This window comes from Mus caroli, unplaced genomic scaffold (assembly GCF_978045245.1).
Source record: "Mus caroli unplaced genomic scaffold, Mus_caroli_1 scaffold_13, whole genome shotgun sequence".
In the NCBI taxonomy this organism is placed as follows: domain Eukaryota; kingdom Metazoa; phylum Chordata; class Mammalia; order Rodentia; family Muridae; genus Mus; species Mus caroli.
This window is the reverse complement of record NW_028227268.1, coordinates 114,281,588-114,303,481: the sequence shown is the minus strand read 5'-3', so window position 1 is coordinate 114,303,481 and position 21,894 is coordinate 114,281,588. Positions and strand designations below refer to the sequence as shown.

General features: G+C 46.1%; 1 protein-coding gene across 5 annotated transcripts; it reads left to right on the top strand.

Moving 5' to 3' along the window:
• Positions 1-3,197: 3,197 nt before the first annotated feature.
• Positions 3,198-21,095, top strand: Upp1 (uridine phosphorylase 1). 5 transcript variants are annotated; one of them, XM_085829313.1, is made up of 9 exons: positions 3,198-3,414; positions 4,586-4,661; positions 10,998-11,063; positions 14,886-15,003; positions 16,601-16,759; positions 18,191-18,305; positions 19,639-19,848; positions 20,079-20,225; positions 20,887-21,095. In XM_085829313.1, exons 3-9 carry the CDS (start codon positions 11,017-11,019, stop codon positions 21,024-21,026), a joined length of 936 nt encoding a protein of 311 aa, XP_085685439.1. In that variant the 5' UTR covers positions 3,198-3,414; positions 4,586-4,661; positions 10,998-11,016; the 3' UTR covers positions 21,027-21,095. The 5 variants fall into 5 exon arrangements, with proteins under 5 accessions (XP_085685439.1, XP_021033342.1, XP_085685437.1 ...); XM_021177683.3 differs by having other exon boundaries at positions 3,198-3,484; XM_085829311.1 differs by lacking the exon at positions 3,198-3,414 and adding an exon at positions 3,494-3,550.
• The last annotated feature ends 799 nt before the right edge of the window (positions 21,096-21,894 follow it).

Below are 21,894 nucleotides of genomic sequence, written 5' to 3'. Positions count from 1 at the left end.
AGGTGTGTGTGCCATAACGCCCTGCTGGTCAGCTTTGCTTTTAATGGTTTAAAACTGAAAATTAACAAAGCTTCTCTTTAACTGCAAGGAACCGGCTTAACAGTGTGGTCCTTACATTGTGGTGTGCTGCTTCTAAATGAAGAGGAAGCTCAGCTGGGTGGACAAGCTCTAGTGAACTAAGGAAACCCAAGGAAAAAGTCTATTCTGGCAAGTTAGGTATAGTTCTGTGTGTACATCGTTTTCTTTTTACAATGACAGAAATTGTTGGAATGTAGGAGAGCCAAGTGATCGCAGGACTGAGGTTTGTTGTGGAGGGAGGGGACTTGGAAGGTAATGGACTGGGGATTAGAGAATGAATTGAGGGATTCTTTGTAAACTGAGCTTTTTAGTATCTTGATTGGTGGAATCCTAGATTTGACAAAATTGCATAGTGTGAAATCTCAGAATGAATACAGGAAAAAAAAATGCAGTAAACCTGGATGGTGTTACTGTCCTGTGACAACTCCTTAAGGTTTGTGAGGCGTCTTTGTTAGGAGAAGTTGAGAGATCCTCTGCATTATTCATTACAACTTCACAATTATGTCAATCAAAAAAAAAAAAAAGTCAAAGGATCGCTAAGAGTTTGAATTTCAAGGGTGGGGCAGTGGACTAAATCCAGGTAGGGAAGGCTCTTAGAGGTGACCTTTAAGAGGTTTTCTAAGCAGGTCTTGGACAGTTCAGATGTCAACTGCAAGCAAACAGAGGGGTGCAAGAGCCCTGTCCCCGCCACAGGTTGTCAATTTACGCAGCAAATTCTTTTCCTAAGCTGCTTCCTTCCCCTAACTAACTATCTCTCAGCCGCCGCCGGTGATATGAACCAATTTCAGCAAGATTAGATTATATGAAGACAGGTTTATTAGGAAGCTGCTCTTGGGTGGTTGAGTTCACTGATCCCAAGGACCATGGCCAGGACAGGGATGTCGCCATGAGGACAAGGGGAGAGGTAGAGGAGGGAGAGATAAAGAGGAAAGGGGGCTTGAGTGCAAGACGAGGGAGAGGGAGGAGGAGGAAGAGGCGGGGAAAGGGCAGCCCTGCCCCTGGGCTAGGAAGTTCAGGGTTGGGGGCAGTTGTCAGGGTCTGAGGGATCCTGGGAGAACCTGGAGGCCAGGTCTGCTTTGATATGTAAAATATGCACCTCAGTCTCCTGTCCTGGGGTCCGAAACCAAACCCTAACCAGAGATCATCACTAATTCCTCAGTTATGATCAGCACGCCTTTGGAGATTATCTGTGATAGAATTGGTGCCAGACTTAACTAACTTGCATTTAAATTCTGTTGTTGGTTTTTGAGACCTCACTTTCACTTTCCTGGAATTCAGTTTAATTGGATTTGAAAGGGCCAGTCTTTGCAGGGACTGGAGACCAGGAAATTTCTTGTTTCATGAAGTTGGTAAAAAGTTCCTCTGGGCTTGAGCTCTGAGCCTCTCTGAACTGGGGGAGGGGGCAGGGTGTGACCTCTGAGTAATAAGGTCTTCTTACTTCCAGCTGTGGACAGCCTAGGTTGCCTGGAGTGACACACTCCTGCGAACTGTACGTGCCATTCTGCACGTGAAGCAAAGGGAGCTTTTCCTTTCACTTCCCAGTTACCCGCTGTGGCCCCTCCGAATGTGGCAGCTGGCTGTTTGAAAACAGCCTTTCTTCAATGGCTGCCCCCAAAGAGGGGCATCCCCAAAAGGAGCTCGTGGGGGACGGGCGCTCTAGAAAGCTGCAGCGATACTGGTGTCATCAGAGTTTCTAGTGATAAACACGAAGACCTAAGTTTGTAAAAAATAAATAAATAAAAATAAAAAATAAAAAAGGAAATGTTTTTGTATACATTTGAAGCAGAGCTTTTTTCTCTTCCAGTTTGACTTCAGATCCTGACCTCCAGGTTCTCCCAGCGTTCCTCAGTCCCTAGCTGGCACACTTTATCGAAAGGCTTTTCCCCATGTAATCCAGACATTTTGGGGTTTTCCCTCCCTCCCTTCCTTCCTTCCTTCCTTCCTTCCTTCCTTCCTTCCTTCCTTCCTTCCTCCCTCCCTCCCTCCCTCCCTCCCTCCCTCCCTCCCTCCCTCCCTCCCTCCCTCCCTCTCTCTCTCTCTCTCTCTCTCTCTCTCTCTCTCTCTCTCTCTCTCCCTCCCCCATGGTGACTTCCCTGGCCTCTGTCCTTGGGTGACTTTACCCGAGAGTGAGAGCAGCTTCCGCCAGTAAACCTGCATTGAATGTTATCTAACCTGGGTTGAGTTGGCTCAAAATAACTTATCACTTTCTATTTTGCTGGCACTAGAATAACAATGAACAGAATGGGTTCCTGGGGAGATTGGATAACAAAGGGCAGGGACTCGTCTCACACTGTCTTTACAATCATGGGAGGGGTGGCTCTTACTCGCACCTGGCCCAGGAACCGGGAAAGAGCAGCAGTTAGGGAAAGAGAAGCCGGTTATTCTCTAAAACAGTATTTGCTTTAGGTGACTATGACATAGTTGGGAGTTGCTTTCCGGTTTTTGTTACTTGACCGTAATGGGGCCTTATTCTCTGGTGCTCTTGCCTTGGATAAGCCCCCTCCCTTGTTTATGTCAAAACTTAATGGAGGTCCACCAAGGAAAGCCCTGGGATGCTGGCTCACAACCTTGAGCCTTGTTTTTTGTTTGTTTGTTTGTTTGTTTTGTTTTTGTTTTTCAGCCAGACTCAGAACAGCTGAGGAGGTGCTGTGTGTGCTAGTTTTACTCTCTGCCACAGACTTTGATGATGGTTTCAGGAGTGGAGTAGAAATTGGCTGCTATAATTTTGTGTCCACTCTGAGTCTGGTTTCACTTGTAGATTTCTAGACATGAATGGGAGAGATCTTCATCTCCTCAGAAGCAGGATCATAGGCAGTTCTGCTATGGCTCATGCTCAGGACCTGAGCACAGGTCCTTGTGGGAGGCAAACAGTGATTATTGCCCGCTCTAGTCTGCTCCTCCCCCTCCCCCCCCAATTTCCAAGCCTTGTCCTTTCGCCAGAGTGCCAGCTCGCTGGGGAAGCCAAGCTAGGAATTGTGTGAGAATTAGAGGCCACTGGCAGGCCCGGATGGCAGCTGGGGGCGGGGAGTCACAGTGCAGGGCAGGGCAGAGGTGCCTTCTGCCAGATAGCTGTGACTGAATGAATGAGTCATTTCCCCTACTGGGCAAGCGCTCCCCTGGCCGTCCCACAACTACGGAGGATATCCCTGGATCAGGAAGGACCCGGAGGGGAAGAAAATAAAAACCAAAACAAAACAGAAACTGGCACGGGATACTGAAAGGACACAATTTACAACAGCTTAGCTCTGCATTCTTGACCACGTCCACACGGCCATTCATCTCTAGTACATTCCTTCATCATTTCTAGACAAATGGACTTGGACCCTGGCACTAGAGGTGACCTTGGGTAGCCATACAGCGACTTCCAGATCTTTTCTTCGACAGTGGAACAGAGATAGCAGCTTGGGTATGATTTCATCTGTAGTAAGGGAGGCTATGGAGCTACAGGGATGGCTCTGGATAACTTAAAATGGTCAGTTATCCCTAAAAGAAAGGATAATAGAAGGTGGGGGTTCCCAGGCAACTTTTCCGGGTTCGGGTTGAGGGAATGGACGCTAGAGAAGGTGTGGTCGGGGCGTGTTCGGGCGAGCAGGTCCCGGTGCTATCAGCTGAGCCCTCCAGCGGAGCCAAAGCCAGGCGGTGACCTCTGGGCGGGGCTGCGGGTGACAGAACAGGGGAGGCGAACCTGCCGACAGCTAGGTTCTCCTTTCTGGTCCTTTTAAAAGCTCTGGTGCGCTGCTTCTCTCTCACAGTGCTTGCTCCAGCGCGGCCAACGGGGACTGAGCGGTGAGTGGTCTGCTTTGCTGGCTGCTCTCTGGCTCTTCCTGCCTATATAGGTGGGGACTGAAGAGTCGACTCTGGTGATCACTACTAAGACCCCGCAGGGAGTGGCTGGAGAGAGGGGTAAAAGTTGGCGGAGCGCAAAGCTGTAGGAGCAGCCCGCTCGGGATGCTCTGCTACGTGTGCGCCGATGACCTCTCTGAGCAGATGAAGGTGCTGGAGCCACACTGGGGAGACGTGAAGTCCCCCGTGTGCGTGTGCGTGTGCGGCGGGGGCGGGGGGGTAGGGGGAAGAGGGCACAGATGAAGCGAGCCCACGCGAGGTAGGTGCAAGCCAGTGAGGGACGCCCAGGTGTGGGTCGGGCTGGTGACAGGTGAGGGGGAACGTAAGAGAGGCATGAGCAGGTGAATGGCTCTCAGCGTCCTCTGGTGCTTCCAGCATATCCAGTCCCACACGGAGTAACTCGTCTTTTCACGAAGGACCGAACAAAGTTTCATTTTGATCACTCGCATGGATTTCCTTGTAATTGATTTACCAAATGTTATCGCATAAAGTATTGGCAACAAGTTGTTTGGCTGCAGACCAACCGGGAAACTCGACTCCGGTGTATTAAATGTCACTGATTTGCACGGGACCTGCCTCACTTTACTGCTCCTTTTCTGTGACAACCTTCTTGCAGACCTGGCAGGACTCTGCGGTCCTTCTCACTCTCATCTCTCTCTCTCAGGTCTTGGTGAAGTGATTGACTGGTGGTCTCTGACACTCTGAAAGCCTTCTCGCGACGTGGACATCGGTCTCTGACAGTGAGTTACCCATGAACACGGAATCTAGAGTAGAAAGAGGGGTTACTCATACAGGCAGTGAAGGGCACTTTTACACGTCGGTTCACACTTATTCTGTCCTCTTTTCTATCTCCCCTTCCTGTCCTTCCTTCCCTTCTCCATTCAAGTTTGTAGTTCTCTTTGCCTCATTTTTCTCTTGCTGGTGCTATCTGGGCTTAAAAGAAAACGAAAACCTAAAACAAAACTTTGGGTCCATTCGTATGCTGTAACCCAGTCCTTTAAAAACACATGGCGACTTCCTTGAATGGAGGGCTGTCTTAAGCTGTCTTTGCCTGTAAGGAGCGATTCCCAGGGCCTGCCATTGTTGATCTCTCTTTCAGCTTGTGCAGTTTGTGCCCCATCTGCATTTTGGGCTAAACCACCCCCACTTCTCAGCCAGTCAGCTATTGTTTCTTTTCCCTTCTTCAGAGGCCAAGCAGACCTTCTGGTCTCAGTAGAACCCTCATTAACGCACGTATCGTTAATGCGCTTCTTGGGCACAAATTGTAATCTTGGTCTTCTATACTTGCAGCTCTGGTAGCATTAGGTACTTTAGGTTTTAGGTTTTCTTTACTTTGGCGCTTTGTAAAAAATGTGCTTTGTGGTTTATTTACTGATTATAGGAATCTTAAAAATCTATCTTAATAAATAAAAATTATTTGTAACAAAAAGAGAAGAAACTTAAGGGTTTCCTTTCTTTTTACAGATAAGCACTGGATAGTTATTTTGCAGCCTCCATCCCCTCCCCTACCCCCTCCAACATACACTACTACACACATTTACTTTTAGCATACATTGCATTCCAAGAATTCTAAGTCTTTATGAATTGAACTAAATATTCTATTTTTCTGACTTTAACATCTTTTTATTAAGATTATGTTTTTCTTTTATGTGCATTGGTGGTTTACCTGCTTGTATGTTTGTTTGTGTGAGGGTGTCACATCCTCTGGAACTGGGCTTACAGACAGTTGTGAGCCGTCATGTGGGTGCTGGGAATTGAACTCAGATCCTCTGGAAGAGCAGCCAGTGCTCTTAACCACCTGGCCATCTCTCCCAGCCTCATAACTGATGTAATACCTTAAAGATCAAAAGTCAAAATTTAAAATCTCATTACTAAGTCAGTCTGGCCCCAGCAAGCCGAGGAATGAAGATGTATGGAGAGAGTGAGGGAGGGCTTCCTTCTGGTGTTCTGTGGAGGATCTTCAGGGCAAACTAAACCAGTAGGTCCCGTCAGTGTGTGGAGCAGCAGATGTCTTGAAGACAGGTGAATGCCTCCCTCCAGAGATGAACCTGGAGTTGTTAGTGTTGGAGGAAAGCTTTCTGAAGTTAGCATCAATGTGACCTCTACCTGAGGTACTAAGATCAAAGTTCACCCATTGAGTAGCTGGTATAGCCATCTGTACTGGCAACTCTGTCGGTCAGGACACAGGGACTGCCTCACCCACACACAGTGCCAGGGCTGCTGCTTTCTCTTAGACTGCCTTTTAAAATTTAAAATTTTTATTTATGTGCACGTGTGGGTCTGTCACTTGTGTGTGTGCCTGCAGAAGCTTGAAGAGAGCATCAGATAGGGCTACTGGAGCCAGGGTTAGAGGTAGTTCTGAACTGCCTGACTGGTGCTAGAAACTGAACCTGGGCTCGTTAGCCTCATAGGAAGCATTCTGAACCCCAGCCATCTCTCCACTTCCTTGGATCTTTCTGTATTCCACAGTGGACTTGGCTGTGGCCAGTCTCTCTCATGGACAGTGATCTTGGTCATCTCGGGCTTTTCCTAGTTGTTAATTCCCAGGTAGACTGTAATTCCCACCTATACTGTTACTGATGGAGCACGTATTAGCTAATGTGCCAAGTAGATAATATTATGGCAAGAAGACCAAGAACTCTAATCTGATTAGGTGGCAAGGGGTGAGTTGTGACCCGTGTATGAGGCTTTGAGCTTATGACCGCAATACTGGGCCACCTGGTTTCCTCCAGTTACACCCATTCTTAAAATGCTGGTTCTAAATCCTGAGACTTATTAGCAAATGTTCTGGAGGTTTTGTGGCAGGCAACCGAGTTAAGAAAGTTGCCTTGGGTGTGTTCAGTCCTCATGTCAACTTTCTTTTCTGTCTCAAGGCTCCTTTGTGGTGACTCTGTAGGGTCACATGTACAAGTTCTGAGTTCCCAAGTCATGTGACTTCAAACAAGCCATCATTAGCCCCATACATGGTCATCTTTGCTAGAAGTCAGCTCTTAGGGTTTTTTTGTTTTGTTTTGTTTTGTTTTTTGTTTTTGTTTGTTTGTTTTTTTTTTTGAGACAGGGTTTCTCTGTATAGCCCTGGCTGTCCTGGAACTCACACTGTAGACCAGGCTGGCCTCGAACACAGAAATCCTCCTGCCTCTGCCTCCCAAGTGCTGGGATTAAAGGCGTGCGCCACCACTGCCTGGCAGAAGTCAGCTCTTAGGATGCCATTCCTGTCCCCGTTGAACTAAGCAGCAACCTGCTCTCCCTGAGTGCACTTTTCCTGTGACTGTCCTTTTGTCATTCTGGCTGTCACTCTTCCCCCTCAAATCCGTGTTGGAGTTAAGGGTCAGAGAGAAAACTATATTCTTTTAACCCAGCTACCCAAAGCCTGCAAATGAGCTGAGAAAAGACAGGCCGACTAAAGAACACAGATTGCTGCTGTCCGCCCATATAGTGGAGAAGTGCAAAGAAGAAGGTGAGTCAGGAAGTGGTTAGAATTTGGGGACTCTACAATTTTAACAGGGATGGTAAGGGCCAAGAAGAGGCAGGTAACAAAAGATGCTTCTGGAGGAACAACGTATTTCAGCTGTTACGGTTTGGGCTTGCTTTTAGTGAGCTTTGTTATTGTTTTTTTGTTGTTGTTGTTTTTTGTTTGTTTGTTTTTGGTTTTTCGAGACAGGGTTTTTCTGTGTAGCCCTGGCTGTCCTGGCACTCACTTTGTAGACCAGGCTGGCCTCGAACTCAGAAATCCGCCTGCCTCTGCCTCCGGGTGTGAGCTTTGTTATTGTTGTTCTGTTTTGTTAGATGCTTTCTGCTTCCACCACACAGGTCTTTGTGTGGTTTTGTGAGTTTTGTTGTTGTTGTTGTTGCTGTTTTGTTACTTTGTTAGATATGTTGATGCCTCCTCCCTCACAAAGGTCTTGGTTTTGCATCTTTTTGCCTAGGTTGACCTCATTCTGTCCTCTAGGCTGCCCCACCCCCAATCCCCAGATATGAGTACTCTTTCTGCCTCAGCCTCCTGAGTGCTGGGTTGACGTTTTCTGTCACTCCTGTCCCCTCTCCAAATGCTATTAAAAGCTAACTGGGACTTCAGGAGAACAGAGGAGTGGCGGTTTGGGTACAGGAAGGGGAGGTGTTACTTTTAGACAGAAGGGATTTCAGAAACTCAGAGGGGATTTCAAAATGTTTATGCCACCTTGTAAGTCAGCTGTCTGTGGCTATGACATATTCCCAAGGTAAATGCAGTTAAAGGGAGAAAAGGTTCATTCTGGCTTGCTTGTTTTAGAGGGTTTTGTCTATGGTTGTTGAGTCCTGCTGTTTGGCCTGTACAATCCACCTTGGTGGGAAATATACAGTGAAAGAGTCCAGTTCCATGTCATGGTGGCCAGGAAACAATAGGGTGGGGAGACTGGGGGTGAGGAGGGCCAGTATCCCCAATGGCTTGACTTCCTCCCACAAGACTTTTACTCAGATTTCTACCACCTTTCAATAGTGCCACAGCTGGTGGTCAATTGTAAGGGATGGCCACAGAAGACATTTCCAAATCAAAGCAACTACTGTAATTTACTGTGAACCTCATCAGACAGATCTAACATGCAGCCCTTCCTGTTTACAAACTGCTATGGATCCTTCTCCCTGCCACCTGCAGGAGCTCAAGGGGACACAAATGTCTGGAGATCAGCTCTTGTCTGTGTCGTGGATGCCTCTTATGTTGCTAAGCTGTTGTCCTTCTGTAGCAAAGGATCTCTTTTCTGTGGTCTCATGGGCTTGCTGTTTCAAGAATTCTTTCTCTGGCACAGACAGCTGGCCTTATAGAATGGGAATGGTGGGGATGAGACCAAATCATATTAGGAACACGAGATGTCTCAGCCCTAGCTCATTGGCTTTGGCTCTGGCCCAAGCACCGACAGGACAGAGATGAGCCTTCAGTGGTCTGAGCACATGAGAAGCATCTCTCTTCCGGGCTGGGCTAGAGTTTGGTAATTGTTTGTTGGTCAGGGGTGTGGTTTCAAAAGATGTTTTTCTTCTTGTGCTCCAGCATCTTGCCTTGAGGTTTACAGGCTAATGAGTGGTAAATTAATCTAGGAATTGCTGAGGTATTGTCTTGCATAAATGTCCTACCTCTGTGATTTTCTCTGGGCCTCCTGGTAAGGCTGAGGGACTACAAGGTACCCAGCTGCCCAGGAAGCATAACCCAGGGCAGATTGAGCCAGCCAGCAATAGGCCTAGTTAACTCTGTGTTAAGTCTCAGGATGAAAAAACACTTGCAACATGTGTCTATGTGCCAAGTTTAGAAGAATTTGATCCAAGAGTTATGGCAGCTGAAGGGACCGACACAATACAAAGATGGATGCCATGGCTTTTAGTCTGAAATGTGTTTATAGTAGAGTTGGGCTTTGAGTGTTTCCAAAGTCAATTGGGCAAATGTTGTCATAGCCCACACATCACTCATATCTAGCAAACTAGAGAGAAGCTAAGAACATCTTGCTTGTGTGTATGACACCCCTCTCACCCCCACCCTGGGATGGGGACTGGTGAATTTCAGTTTAACTTAGAACGTATACTGTGATCTTGTGTTGACAGCTTGTCTGATACCTGTGTGATTCCAGAGACTTTTGAGGGCATTTTACGGGTGTAACTGAGTAACTGCTGTACTTTCTGGGATCTTCCACTCTTACTATCTTACATGCTAATCATGTTACCAAAAGCACCCAGGCAAATTCTATAATGTACTCTACCATTAAAATAATAGCTGGGGCCTGCGTGATGGCTCAGAAGGAAAGCACTGTTGCTGCCAAGCCTGCCAACCTGAAACCAACCCCCAAAACACACGATAGAAGAAAAGCACTTATTCCCACAAGTTGTCCTCTGACTCCCACATAATAAAATGTGGCACGTCCATGCCCATCCCCAGTAAAATAAAATAACATAAGTGAAAAAAAATGAAATACTCAACTTATGACCCAGCATCCTGTCCTGACGGACAACATGGGGACCATTTCTATAAGTACTCACCAGCTTTGTCCTTCATGCGACACTTCTAGGCAAAGCTGCCCTCCCCCCGCCGCCCCCCCCCCCGCCCTCCTGACAGTTATGAGTGCTCTTTTCCTCCACTGTGCTTGACTTGAGAATGTATTTTAAGGTGAGGGAAGGGACTTCATTCCTAGCATAGAGATGCAGCTCAGTGATGGAGCACCTGCCTGGCACATGTACCTCCTAGGTTACTCCAGTATTACCACAACAAAACCAACAGAACTCACTCCCTCCTTTGGCTCACCTGGTTGGATAGCAACAAGCTGGTGTTTACCTTACTGAAAATGATCAGTGTGCTATGATATAATAGTTATAAATACATTTCACGGAAAAGGAGTTTTTTGGCCTGGGTTCAGAAAAGATCTCAGGACAGCCTGCAGTTTTCCTGAGTGGCCTGTGAGCCATAGCTTTTCCGAAGGTTCCACTTTCCTCACCTCCCAGATGAGCCCCAAGGAAACAACGGTGGCTCTGTATGGTGCTTTCCCCTGCAGGCTCAGCAGCCAAGCTTACAACATCTGCCACATCAGCTTCAAGTGTTTGCTCTCTGAACAGCCTTCTCTGGAGCTAGTAGCTCTTCCACCTCTGTTCCAATCTCTGTAACCTCTGCTGTCCTTAAACAGGAAGAGGATGTCCAAGACTCCAGAAGGGCAAGGCAGAGGGGTGTGGTTGGTAAGGTCAAAGACATCCTGGTTGTTGTTGGAATGGGACCCTTGGAAACTTAATCTTTATTCCCAAACAACTTAAGTGTGAGGTCTACCCTTGTGGACTCTACACATACCACATCTCTCTGTCTCTCTGTCCCTTTCTGCCTCTCTCTGTCTGTCTCTATGTCTCTCTGTCTGTCTCTGTCTCTGTCTCTGTCTCTCTCTCTCTCACACACACACACACACACACACACACACACACACACACACACACACACAATGTGTACGTTTCCATAGTATATATGATATAAATGTGAAGAATTCTGCTTCTATTTTACAGACTTCCCACATGAATGATACCTCACCACCCTAGTTCCTTTTGGGCTGATGCTATTTTCTTTGATGTTTTTCCCCTAGGTCCTCCTACAGTGAGAACATGGCAACTACAGGAACTGAAGCAAAGGACCTTGAAAACCATCACAAGTAAGACTGGCCCCGGGCTGGGCTGACTTGGCTGTGCTGTGCTGGTTTTTAAGCATCCTCTAATTGACTCTTTTCCAAGTTCTTTCCATGTGTTAACGTGTGATTCTCAGAATGGTGTGTGAGGGCTTCAGAGGACTTACAAATTCAGGTCCAGGAGCTTTGGTCCTTAACCCTCAGGACACGTGACTCAGAAGAGCAGACAGTGGAGTGCTTAGCCATGTGTCTAACAGGTTTTCTTCTATACATGGCATTTTTCTCTGAGATAAAAATCCACTGTGTACCTCCTAACTCAATCTTTTTTTTTTTTTCTGAATCTTGAATGGTTTTCCCTCTGCTTTGTAGTTTTTCCTAGTTCAAGTGTGTGCTTTTCATGAGTTGTCTTGGGTTTAGGCTTTGTTAAGGAACCAAACATCTGTGTCTTTCTCTGACTCCAATGTGTATACATATGTCCATGCACATCCAACCCAGGGTTCTGAGCATGCTGTAGTGATTGCTTATTCTACTCTGAGACACACCTCAGGCTTCCTGTATGGGCTTGAAGTCCACCGAACCTTTCTAATTTCCGTGTTCACTATCGGCTTGCTGGGGCTCTGTGAGGTGGCTGCCATCCAGCTTCAGTGGCTTCTCAGTCGGGGTAAATGATTAAGGTGACAGTAAGAATGATAAATACAATTAAAAATAAGGTAGACTAAATATTTTTGTTTATTTCGACTTGTTATTTCTGTTGGAGACTGTTGTAGCTCACGTCCATGACAGAGTTAATGAATTTTGAAATCATTGCTATTCTCATGGTTATATACTGCTTCCTTCTGCTCTTCCTGGAATTGACAAGTAAGAAAGGGGTTTTCTCTGTGTGGCCGAGTTGTCTTAATCACATCCTGTTGTGTCATTTTGAGGCATAAAGTTGGCCTTTCTCTTTTGTGTTTCATGTTCGACACATCCTGAAGGAGGATATGGTTAAGTGGCTGAAAGATGTTGGTTCACATAAGCAATTCCAGCACTTGAGAGTTGGAGCAAGAGGATCAGGAGTTTGGTCCTAGAGATAAAAAATGCTTTCTGGGAAAGGCTAGCTGTACATGCTGTGCATTTGGTCCTACAAGAAAGAAAGGGCTTCCTCCAACCAATGAAAAGCCAGGCAATATGTCAGGAGAATTGGGTCGGCAGATGGGCACACGTTGTGCCTTTGGCCAGATGCTTGCTCTTCCTCAGCAAGGTTTCCATGGCACCTTTGCCCAGGGTGTGGTCAACAGTGCCCCCTGCTTGTATGACTGGTTCATGAAGCATTCTGCCCACCCACTTCTTACTCCCTTGACAAGAGAGTTCTGACTTAATTTTGAATCTTATAGTTATCTTCTGTATAGCAATCTCTTGAAAATCTTCATATGTTGACTTAATCTGGACACTACTCTAGGAGAATAGACTGGAGTGAGGCTTGAGAAACAAGGAAGGGGCATCAAGAGGACCAAGGGAGAAGACGGAACCTCTAATGATTGCTGTCGGGGTTGACTGACTACCAGAAAGAAAAGCAAGACTGGTTGAAATAAATCAGAACAAGTTTGTTTGGCCTTCAGCTTTGCGTGTCTCTGACTCTCTCTGTCCTCTCTCTCTCTGTCTGTATGTGTTAAATAAACAAGACATGGCATGGTCTCCAGAAGATTTTAATAAGTATAATTAAATTAATTGTATAAGTTCTAAAGACAATATGTAGATAGGCAGATGCATTGCATATGCCTGTGACTCCAGTGCTCAGGAGGCCAAGACAGGTGTATTGAGTTCAAAGCCATTCTGGCCAGCAAAAGGAAACCTGTCTAAAGAAAAAGAAATAGGAGCAGAGGGAGTGGCTTGCATGCTTTTCATGCTGGGGGTTCTGTTACTAGCACTACATAAAACAGGCATGGTTGTACACACTATAATCTAGCACTGATGAGATCGACTCAGGGATATCAGAAACATAAAGCTACATAGCAAGTGTGAGGCTAGTCTGTGATACAATGATGCCCTGTCTCCAAAGAAATGAAAGAAATTTAAAAAAAATTAGTCAACAAGACAGGAAATTATAAGGAGAATCCCATGGAGGATGGGAAAACCCTTGGAGGAGTCATACAGGTCCTCCTTGGCTTCTAACAGGGTTAGATACCCAAAATCCCATCATGGCAATTACTTAGCATAACAAACCCCAAATCAGTTTGGCAGTACAGTTCTCAGGAAAAATGTTCACACTCAACACACACCATTTTCATATCATTGTCATATCATTTCATATCATTGAATTCAAGGTCATCAGTATTTCTAAATTACAACGGTCTCTGGGTCATTGCTTTCTCATCTGCTCATGAATTAGATTGAAGAGAAAGTGTCACTAGTTGGTTCTGGGCAGAAAGTCAGACTCAGAAGGAAGGGATGGACAGTAGCTAGGATTGCTCCATATTCAAAGACCTGCACCTATCTTCATCCTGCCAAGGAGATGCCTATTTGAAAATCAGGAATCATGTACTGTTGAGGCAGCCTTGTTGGAGGCTGGCTCTACAAAGCTTGGCAGGATAGAGCAGGAATTATCTCATCCTGGGGCACTTGTGTTTGTAAATAAACTTCACTGAAGTATAATACCACACATTTGCCTTTCTTGTCTCTCAGAAGACAGTGGCAGATTGTGACAGAAGCCTGTGGCCAGATTTACCATCTGGCCTTCTCTTAAATAAAGCCTGCCAACCTCCCTTTAGAGCAGAAGCATGTTTTCCTGTCAAAGTAGTTTGAATCACACATAACAAAATGTTCTAGTTGCCACTCTGAAGAAAAGCAAAATGGTAGGAAGTTACATCATGACAATTTTTTAAAACAGCAATTCTATTTTTTTTTTTTTTTTTTTTTTTACAATCCAGCCATTGCCCGACCTCCCACAGTTCCTCATTCCCGTTCCTTTTCCCCTCCTGTCCCCAAGAGGATGCTCCTCCACCACCAGGTCTCCTTCCCTCCCTGGGGCCTCAAGTCTCTAGTGGATTCGGCCCATCTTCTCCCACCGTGGCCAGACCAGGAAGTCCTCTATATATATGTGTCGGGGCAGCTTCTGTATGCCTCCTGGTTAGTAGCTCTTGTGTCTGGGATCTCCCGGGGGACATCATAACAGTTTTTGAAAGAAAAAAAATGTAAGGTTTATTTTATGTGTTTTGTCTGCATGCATGTTTGTGCCCATTGAGGCCAGAGGAGGGTAATGGATTCCCTGGAACTGTGGTTACAGATGGTTGTGAGCCACTGTGTGGGTACTGGGAATAGAATGCTGGTCCTCCTATAAGAACAAGTTCTGCAAACCGCAGGCCATCTCTTCATAGCCTTGAGACAATCTTGGTGTCATAGTTCTGAAAAGTGGAAGCTAAAATAAGTCAGGAAAAAGTAACCATTGGCATCTGCTTGGAAAGGTTATCTTTGGCAACAGATGAGACTTTTTCTTTTTCTGTCTGTGTTTCCAATAATGCATGTATTACTTTCAAAACAGTCGAGTTTATGTATTGACTACAGCAGAGTGGGCTAGCAACTAGCATTCTTTGTATTGGATGATTTATCAATTTGCTCTTTATAATTTTGTAGGTTCTTCTGAGGTTTTGCTGTTTGCCTTCAAACAGGGCTCTAGGAGCAAAGCAGAGTTAAAAGGAAGGAGACAGGGAAGTAGGGCCCTTGACAATGTAGGGTTATCATCTTCCTAGGGTCTGTTTGTGCCTCTTCCCCATCATGTCTCTCCCACACCTCATGTAAATGGAACATATCCATGGTAACGCTGGCCACTACACATCCATGCTCTATAAACCTTTTTCTTTTTGTTTCTAACAGTGACTGCTTCATCCAACTTTCAAATCCACACATAGCAACAATGAAGGAAGATGTGCTGTACCATCTCAACCTCAGCACTAGCACACACGATTTCCCTGCTATGTTTGGAGATGTGAAGGTAAAAACTCCAGGCTTTGATGCTAAGAACTGATTGTCTTACAGTCAGCTTCCTCTTCGATATAGCTGCGCCTTTTCACAGATGATGGACAGGAGACAAGGACTGCATTATATCTTTATGAGACTTCTGCAAATTGTTTTCTTGCGTTTGTATGAACTAGCAAGTAAAAGGGAGAACAAACGTTAACAACTGCAGTGTTAGTCTCTACTGTATCTCTTAGAACTGTCATTTGTAAGTGACAGCATGTCACTCTCCTGAACCATACATGTGGCCTGCGTTTATAGTTTCAAGTACTCCAAAGGCTGAGGCAGGAGTTTGGGGGTAACCTAGACAGCGTCTTGAGAGCTATCTCAAAATCAATTTCCTAACACTCAGTTGAGACGAGGGAGCTGTGAAGAACTTTCGAGAGGTACAGAGTCAGTCTGGAGACTCTGTTTGATCCCTGCTTGCAACTGAAGGTGTATATTGATAATACTGTTTTTAAATTGTCTGAGGGCTAATGTTGAAGAAGACACTTCCAGTACAAAGTCTTCAGTTCTCAGTGCTCATTTATCATAAATTTTTATGAAAGTCCTTTGTTAACATTTGTTCCTAATCGTCACCTATGTGTGCATTACAAGGAACAGTGTGACATTTCAGTTCGTGCCTGTGATGTGAAATGACAAGCAGTGTGGTCAGTACATCCACAGCACAGGAGCCGGTCCTTCTTTGGGTTGAGAACAATCAGAAACCTACCAACTGGGTATTTTGCAGTCTACAGCTAGTTATTGTTAAACTCTAGTTACCGTACTACTAGAATAGGACTCTTCAGAGTCTAATACTGATAAAGACAAATTAATGGAATTAAAAACCAAAATGGGGTCAGAACCCCAAAGCTGAGCCCCAACTGCCATGGGTAGAACTCACTTTTGGTAGCAAATGGTAAGCAGTTTTCGTGTTTTCTTAATTCATTCAATTTCCATTTATTCCAGTATTGCTAATTTACTTTCTTATTGCAGGCTGTGGGCAAGTTCTTTCATGTTTAGGGATGCATTTCTTTCTTTTATCTTTAGATTCCATTGAATCACTTTTTATGATTTATTATTCTGTGGCAAAATAAAATCTCTTAGAAGAGACTTTGCAAAATGAAGGTTTTACTTTTCCACCTACAAAGCCCCAACCTACTACTGGGCCTCTATTTGCCACTCAGTTGACCAAGTGAGAGAGTGTTTGGTGGACCATTTTAATACTGGGCCACAGGACTCTGGTCACATGAGGAGTTTGAGGGACTGTGAGGCTCTCCAGCCATCTTAGTCCAAACCCAAACTTCCTTCCAGCACACTAGGCTGCCTCCCACCTGGTATGGAAGATGGCAAGATGGTGGTTCCTGTATGTGTGGCACTGTGCTTCGTGTGCTTGCACTGAGCAGTGATCCCAGACCAGCGCTACTAAAAGCTCATCAGAAAAGTGGATTGCTTAGTCCCCTTAGATACACCTGGTACAGGTCAGGCCAGAAAACTTGCTAGGAAGTTCCCAGATGACCCCCAAGGTTGCTGGTAAACTTTGCAGACCCCTGATGACACAGTGTACTAATGGGGTCCCCGTTCTCTGGTTGCAGTTTGTGTGTGTTGGTGGAAGCTCTTCCCGGATGAACACCTTCATCAAGTATGTGGCTGCAGAGCTGGGCCTTGACCATCCAGGGAAGGAATATCCCAACATCTGTGCAGGCACTGACCGCTACGCCATGTATAAAGCCGGGCCCGTGCTGTCTGTGAGCGTGAGTACTTGCCTTTCACTTGGATTTGGTTGCCATGCTCTGCAAGGTCCTGTGCCCCACAGTTTTGCATATGGGAACAGCTGAACAGCTGGCACCCTAGCGTTTGTTTACTGTAAATGGCTGGGAGCTTGGTGAGCTCTCAGCAGCTGGGACCTGGGCATGAGTAAGTCCTAGGCTCCAGCCCTTGAGGCTTCACCTCCTGGAAAGCCTAGCTATACAAAAGCAGATACACATGCAAATATGCACAGCTGTCCATTCATTGTGGGGGTGGCAGTTCCCAGGAGGCCGAGGGCTGTTAGGAGCCACATACCAGGCATCTATGCTCTGTCTACCTCACATTAACTGACCTACTTTATAACACAGATTGAATAAGTAATAAAAGTTAACATAGAAGAATCTCCAGTATCCTATCAATGAGATGATTTTCTAGCTCTGATTTTGATTTGATGGCAACAATATAATGATATATATCACATGCTTGATATATATCATAAGGATATAATAACATAGTGAAGAACTGTGGTTCAGAAGTGGATTCCCTTCCTGTTGATATTTTGTGTCTTGACCCTAGTCAGTTAAATATCCAAGTCATGTCGAGTCGTCTCAAAGCAAGTGCACCTTGTGGGAGCATGTTCTGTGGCTGACATTCTGGAAGGGGTTCTTTTGCAATAAGGCTTTGCCATAGGGACAGCAGCTGTTCAGGGAGGGGATGGTGTCGTAGGAGATGTGTGTGTGTGTGTGTGTGTGTCTGGAAGGCATGTGGAGTGGGGTTGCATTGCAGAGACAAGGACAAAATGGCAGAGGCAGAAGTACAGTCCAGGAACCATACAGGTATCTTTGCTAAACTGGAGAGGGCAGTTGGAAAATTCAGTGGTAAAACCTTATCCCGTATGGTGGCCTGTGTGCATGGCTTCAGATATCAGGGGAAAAGTTTGTTATGTAATGAAAGTAGCTACTTCCTTCCTGCTGCTATAGAGAGTGTATGAGTCAAATGAAGTCAGGTGTAAGACAGCTTTGTTTATATTTTTGATGTCTGTCTTCCATTTCACATACTGATTTAATTAGTTGGAGTATACACATAACACATGCAGCACTCTCTTCCACACGTGGGCTTTGTTTCAAAGACCCCCGTGGATGCCTCAAAGCAGGAGGGTATCAAAACTGATAAGTATGAATATCCTTTTTATAGAGACATTTTAGTGTGGCAGTTAGGCATAGCAAAAGAATGGCACTAATGACTGACAAAGCAGAGTAATTTTAAGTAGAATATAGTAAAATGTATGTGAATGTTCTTCCTCTCCATAGCTCGTCTGTGCAAAGCTTAGTTGGGCCTGGGTGACTTGGAGTGCAGAGCCTGTTGTTTGGAGGGCTTTGTGCATGCACTGACAGCGGAACAGTGGGCTGAGCCTCTGCATTTCTCTCTGGTTTCAGCATGGTATGGGCATTCCTTCCATCGGCATCATGTTGCATGAGCTCATCAAGATGCTGTACCATGCCAGGTGCTCCAACATCACCATCATCCGAATTGGCACTTCAGGCGGGATAGGTGAGGACTGAGGAGGGATTCTGGCCATGGGTGTAGAGTAGCCAGAGCCCAGTACTAGGTCCAGCAAGGTGTGAACACATACAGGGTTGATAAAGGGCCTTCTTTTCTGCCTGTCTTCTCTTATTCCATTAAAGTGTGTGTGGGGGTGGAGCGGGATATAAAACTAACAAAGGGGTTCTGAAATTAGCTCAAAGCTTCCTAATCACTGATCAAAACAAATCCCAAACAAACAAACAAACAAACAATCTAAGAAGTAGAGAGGATTTGAAGACTGCAGTACACTGAAGACTAGTGTCCTGATTGACTTTATGTTATACAGACAAGGTCTGCTTGGCCTCTGCGATTATGCTCAGCTGAGTGAAGTCTTCTTCCTGGCAGTCTGGTGATGGCATAGGTTTCATCAAGTATGAGAGACGGCAAGTCCTGCGAGCACTCATCCACCATTAATTTCAGAATTGAGTCAGTTCATTCCTTATGGCAGAGTCACAGTCATTTCTCAGCAGTCCCACCTGCTCGAGGCTCTCTATTTCATTCACAGTGGCGACTATATTTTATTGGGGCTTTTTGGCAGTAAGCTGTGTGTGTGTGTTGGCCAGTGACATTCCCTAAAGTCTCTGAAGCAATTTTATTTTAAAATAAGGGTTGCCATAGGAACTGGTTTCTAGCGATTCTTGTTCCTACCAGGAACATGATAGGAATCAAAAAACATTGATAGGAAACTGTATTGGCTCCAGGGATTCCAGCATCCAGGAATCATCTCTACATTATTCTTGGGAGGTAGGATTTCAAACTCCCTAAAAGCGGCCATATTGCACAAGAAAATAAAATCCCAAGAGAAAAGAAGAGCAGGGTATTGACCTTATAGACAACAGGTCCTCCGAGAGGACCTGCCTCCAATGCGAGTGCAGTGGAGGTGGTTGTTACTGATTGGAGGCAAGCAGGCTAGTTAGGAGTTAGAAAAGCTTGAGGCGGTGTTTGGGGGAACATGTCGGGTTCCTATACTTCTCTCTGCTTTTGTGTCCAGTTGAAAGTTTACAAAATATAGAATCTGGAACTATTAAGCTTACATGGTCACCCAGTTGGTGGTGTGCTAGTCAGTGGCAATGCCTTGAAGATAGAAACGTTGGACAAAGGCTGCAGAGACTCTGTTGGGTTCTCTGCTAATCTCTGCCTTCAGCAATGGTCTGTACAAATTCCTACTCAGGGAAAGCTTAGTAGGAAAAGGGATGGATGGCTTTGAGCATACGTCGGGTGCCTCAGTACTTGGCTTTGCCGATCCTGTTGGCTGCTGCTTTGTCACCCCGTGTAACCGCGATCTGTGCATCTTCCTCAGGTCTGGAGCCTGGCTCTGTCGTCATCACGCAGCAGGCAGTGGATGAGTGCTTCAAGCCGGAGTTTGAGCAAATTGTTCTGGGAAAACGGGTGATTCGCAACACCAACCTGGACGCGCAGCTGGCTCAGGAATTGGTGCGGTGCTCCTCAGACCTGAATGAGTTCCCCACGGTTGTGGGCAACACCATGTGCACCTTGGACTTCTATGAGGGTGAGAGGAAGTGAGGGCATGTCTGCTCCAGGGATCGCTCGCCCACCCCAAGCCTGCTGTGCGATGGTGTGGTGCTATCTCTGTTAGAGTGCTGACCCACTCAGCATTTCTGTGATGGCTGTAACAGTGGGTGGCCCCCCTCGGCCCTGGATCTTAATGGCATATATAGCATGGTGCCTAAGTGTAGTAGGCTTTAACTGTGTGTCTGTGGTTCTATTCATGTGCTACAGGGCAAGGCCGTCTGGATGGCGCCCTCTGCTCCTACACAGAGAAGGACAAACAGGCTTATCTGCGTGCAGCCCATGCTGCGGGTGTCCGAAATATCGAGATGGAATCTTCAGTGTTTGCCACCATGTGCAGTGCCTGTGGCCTGAAAGGTACACCGATATGGCATGGCCTTGCTGTCCTTTCTCTGTCTCTTTTGCTGGACCATCATGGAGGGGTCCTCCTGAGAGTACCCCAATGCTGAATTCTCAGTTTCTGACCAAGGCATCATCCCTGTAGTCCGGGTACACATATATATGATGAGTTGACTGTCACACAGAAAAGCACGGATCCTCAGGGTTCTTGCAGATTCCACTGAGAGGGGTCAGAAAGATGGTGATGGGATTTCCTGCTGCCCAGGAAGCTGCTCCAGCCCTGCTGACAGCTTGGCTTTCTGAAGGACTAATCCACCCTGTTATCTAGTCCTGAACATCCTTCCAGTTCAGCATTACTCCTCAGAAGTGCCTGGGCTCCATGGTCTGGGACAACATATGCCCTCACTCCTGCACAGGGCAGCCAGGTGCAGGCCCTGGAAACAGCTGGAATGTTTTTGGGACCCAAAGGCAAAGGCATGAGTGGTAGAGCTGGGCCCTGCCAGAGCTGCTGGAAGTTCCACTCCATCCACACAGCCCTCCCGACTGTCCCTAGCCTGCACACTGCTGGTTTCCCGAGGTATTGCAGGCTGATCCTCAGCTCCAGAGCCCTGCCCTTCCTTCTTGGTGAGCTAAGGAAGGTGTCCATCCTGCACTGATGAGAAGCCTTTGTTCTTTGCAGCGGCTGTGGTGTGTGTCACCCTTCTGGACCGTCTGCAAGGAGATCAGATTAACACTCCCCACGATGTGCTTGTGGAATACCAGCAGAGACCACAGCGGCTGGTGGGCCACTTCATCAAGAAGAGCCTTGGACGGGCCTGAGACTTGTGCCTTTCTGCCCAGGAGAAGCCTCTGCAACTCCTGGACAATAAATCTATTTTTTTCATAACACACTGTGTGACTTGCAGTGCACTCTGCGGTAGTGTGTGGAACTGGGCTTCATTCGCCAGTTAGAAATCCGAGTTAGACACACAGATTGTTCTTTTATACATCATTGGAACATTTTCAGACTATTCAAGCTTAATTGGGGGTGGGGTGGGGTGGGGTGGGGTGAGGTCCTTCTTCAGGACCATTCTAAATAAATGAAAACTTTCTGACTTTTATTTCAAAGGTGGTCACTAAACTAAGACATTGGCAGTCGTACCATAAAACATTTCCATAGGTATTTAAAAATTTCTATAGTTATTTCTTGATAGCTGCAGATGGAATACAAGAGTGACTTTGTTGTCAGGTAGAAAGCCTAGGAAAGACATTTTGGAACCTAGATCATAACTTTCCTGTGGGGTTGTGGGATTTGGCAACACATATCTCACTCCCTCACCCCCATTTCCACAAGTATTGATGACCAAGCTCAGGGTAGATCCAGGCAGTGCTATACTACCCTCTGCTGTCCAATCCAGGTAGTGCAAGCTGTCTAACTAGAAATGTAAAGGCTTGATACATCCTGGCCACTATTGGTGCCACTATTGTGTGGTACAGCTACAAGGACCAGGCCAGGGCCAGGCTTGATGAACGGAAGCATCTCATTTGCATCTGATGAGCACCAGTATGCCTGTGCTGTCACAGCTGATCTTGTGGAACTACTTGGGTTGGTTACTGGGGTCTCTGAACCTTGCAAATACTGTCAAACATGTTTCTGAATCTCTCCACATGCCACCAAAGATTAGGCCTCTCTCTTACCTCCACTGGT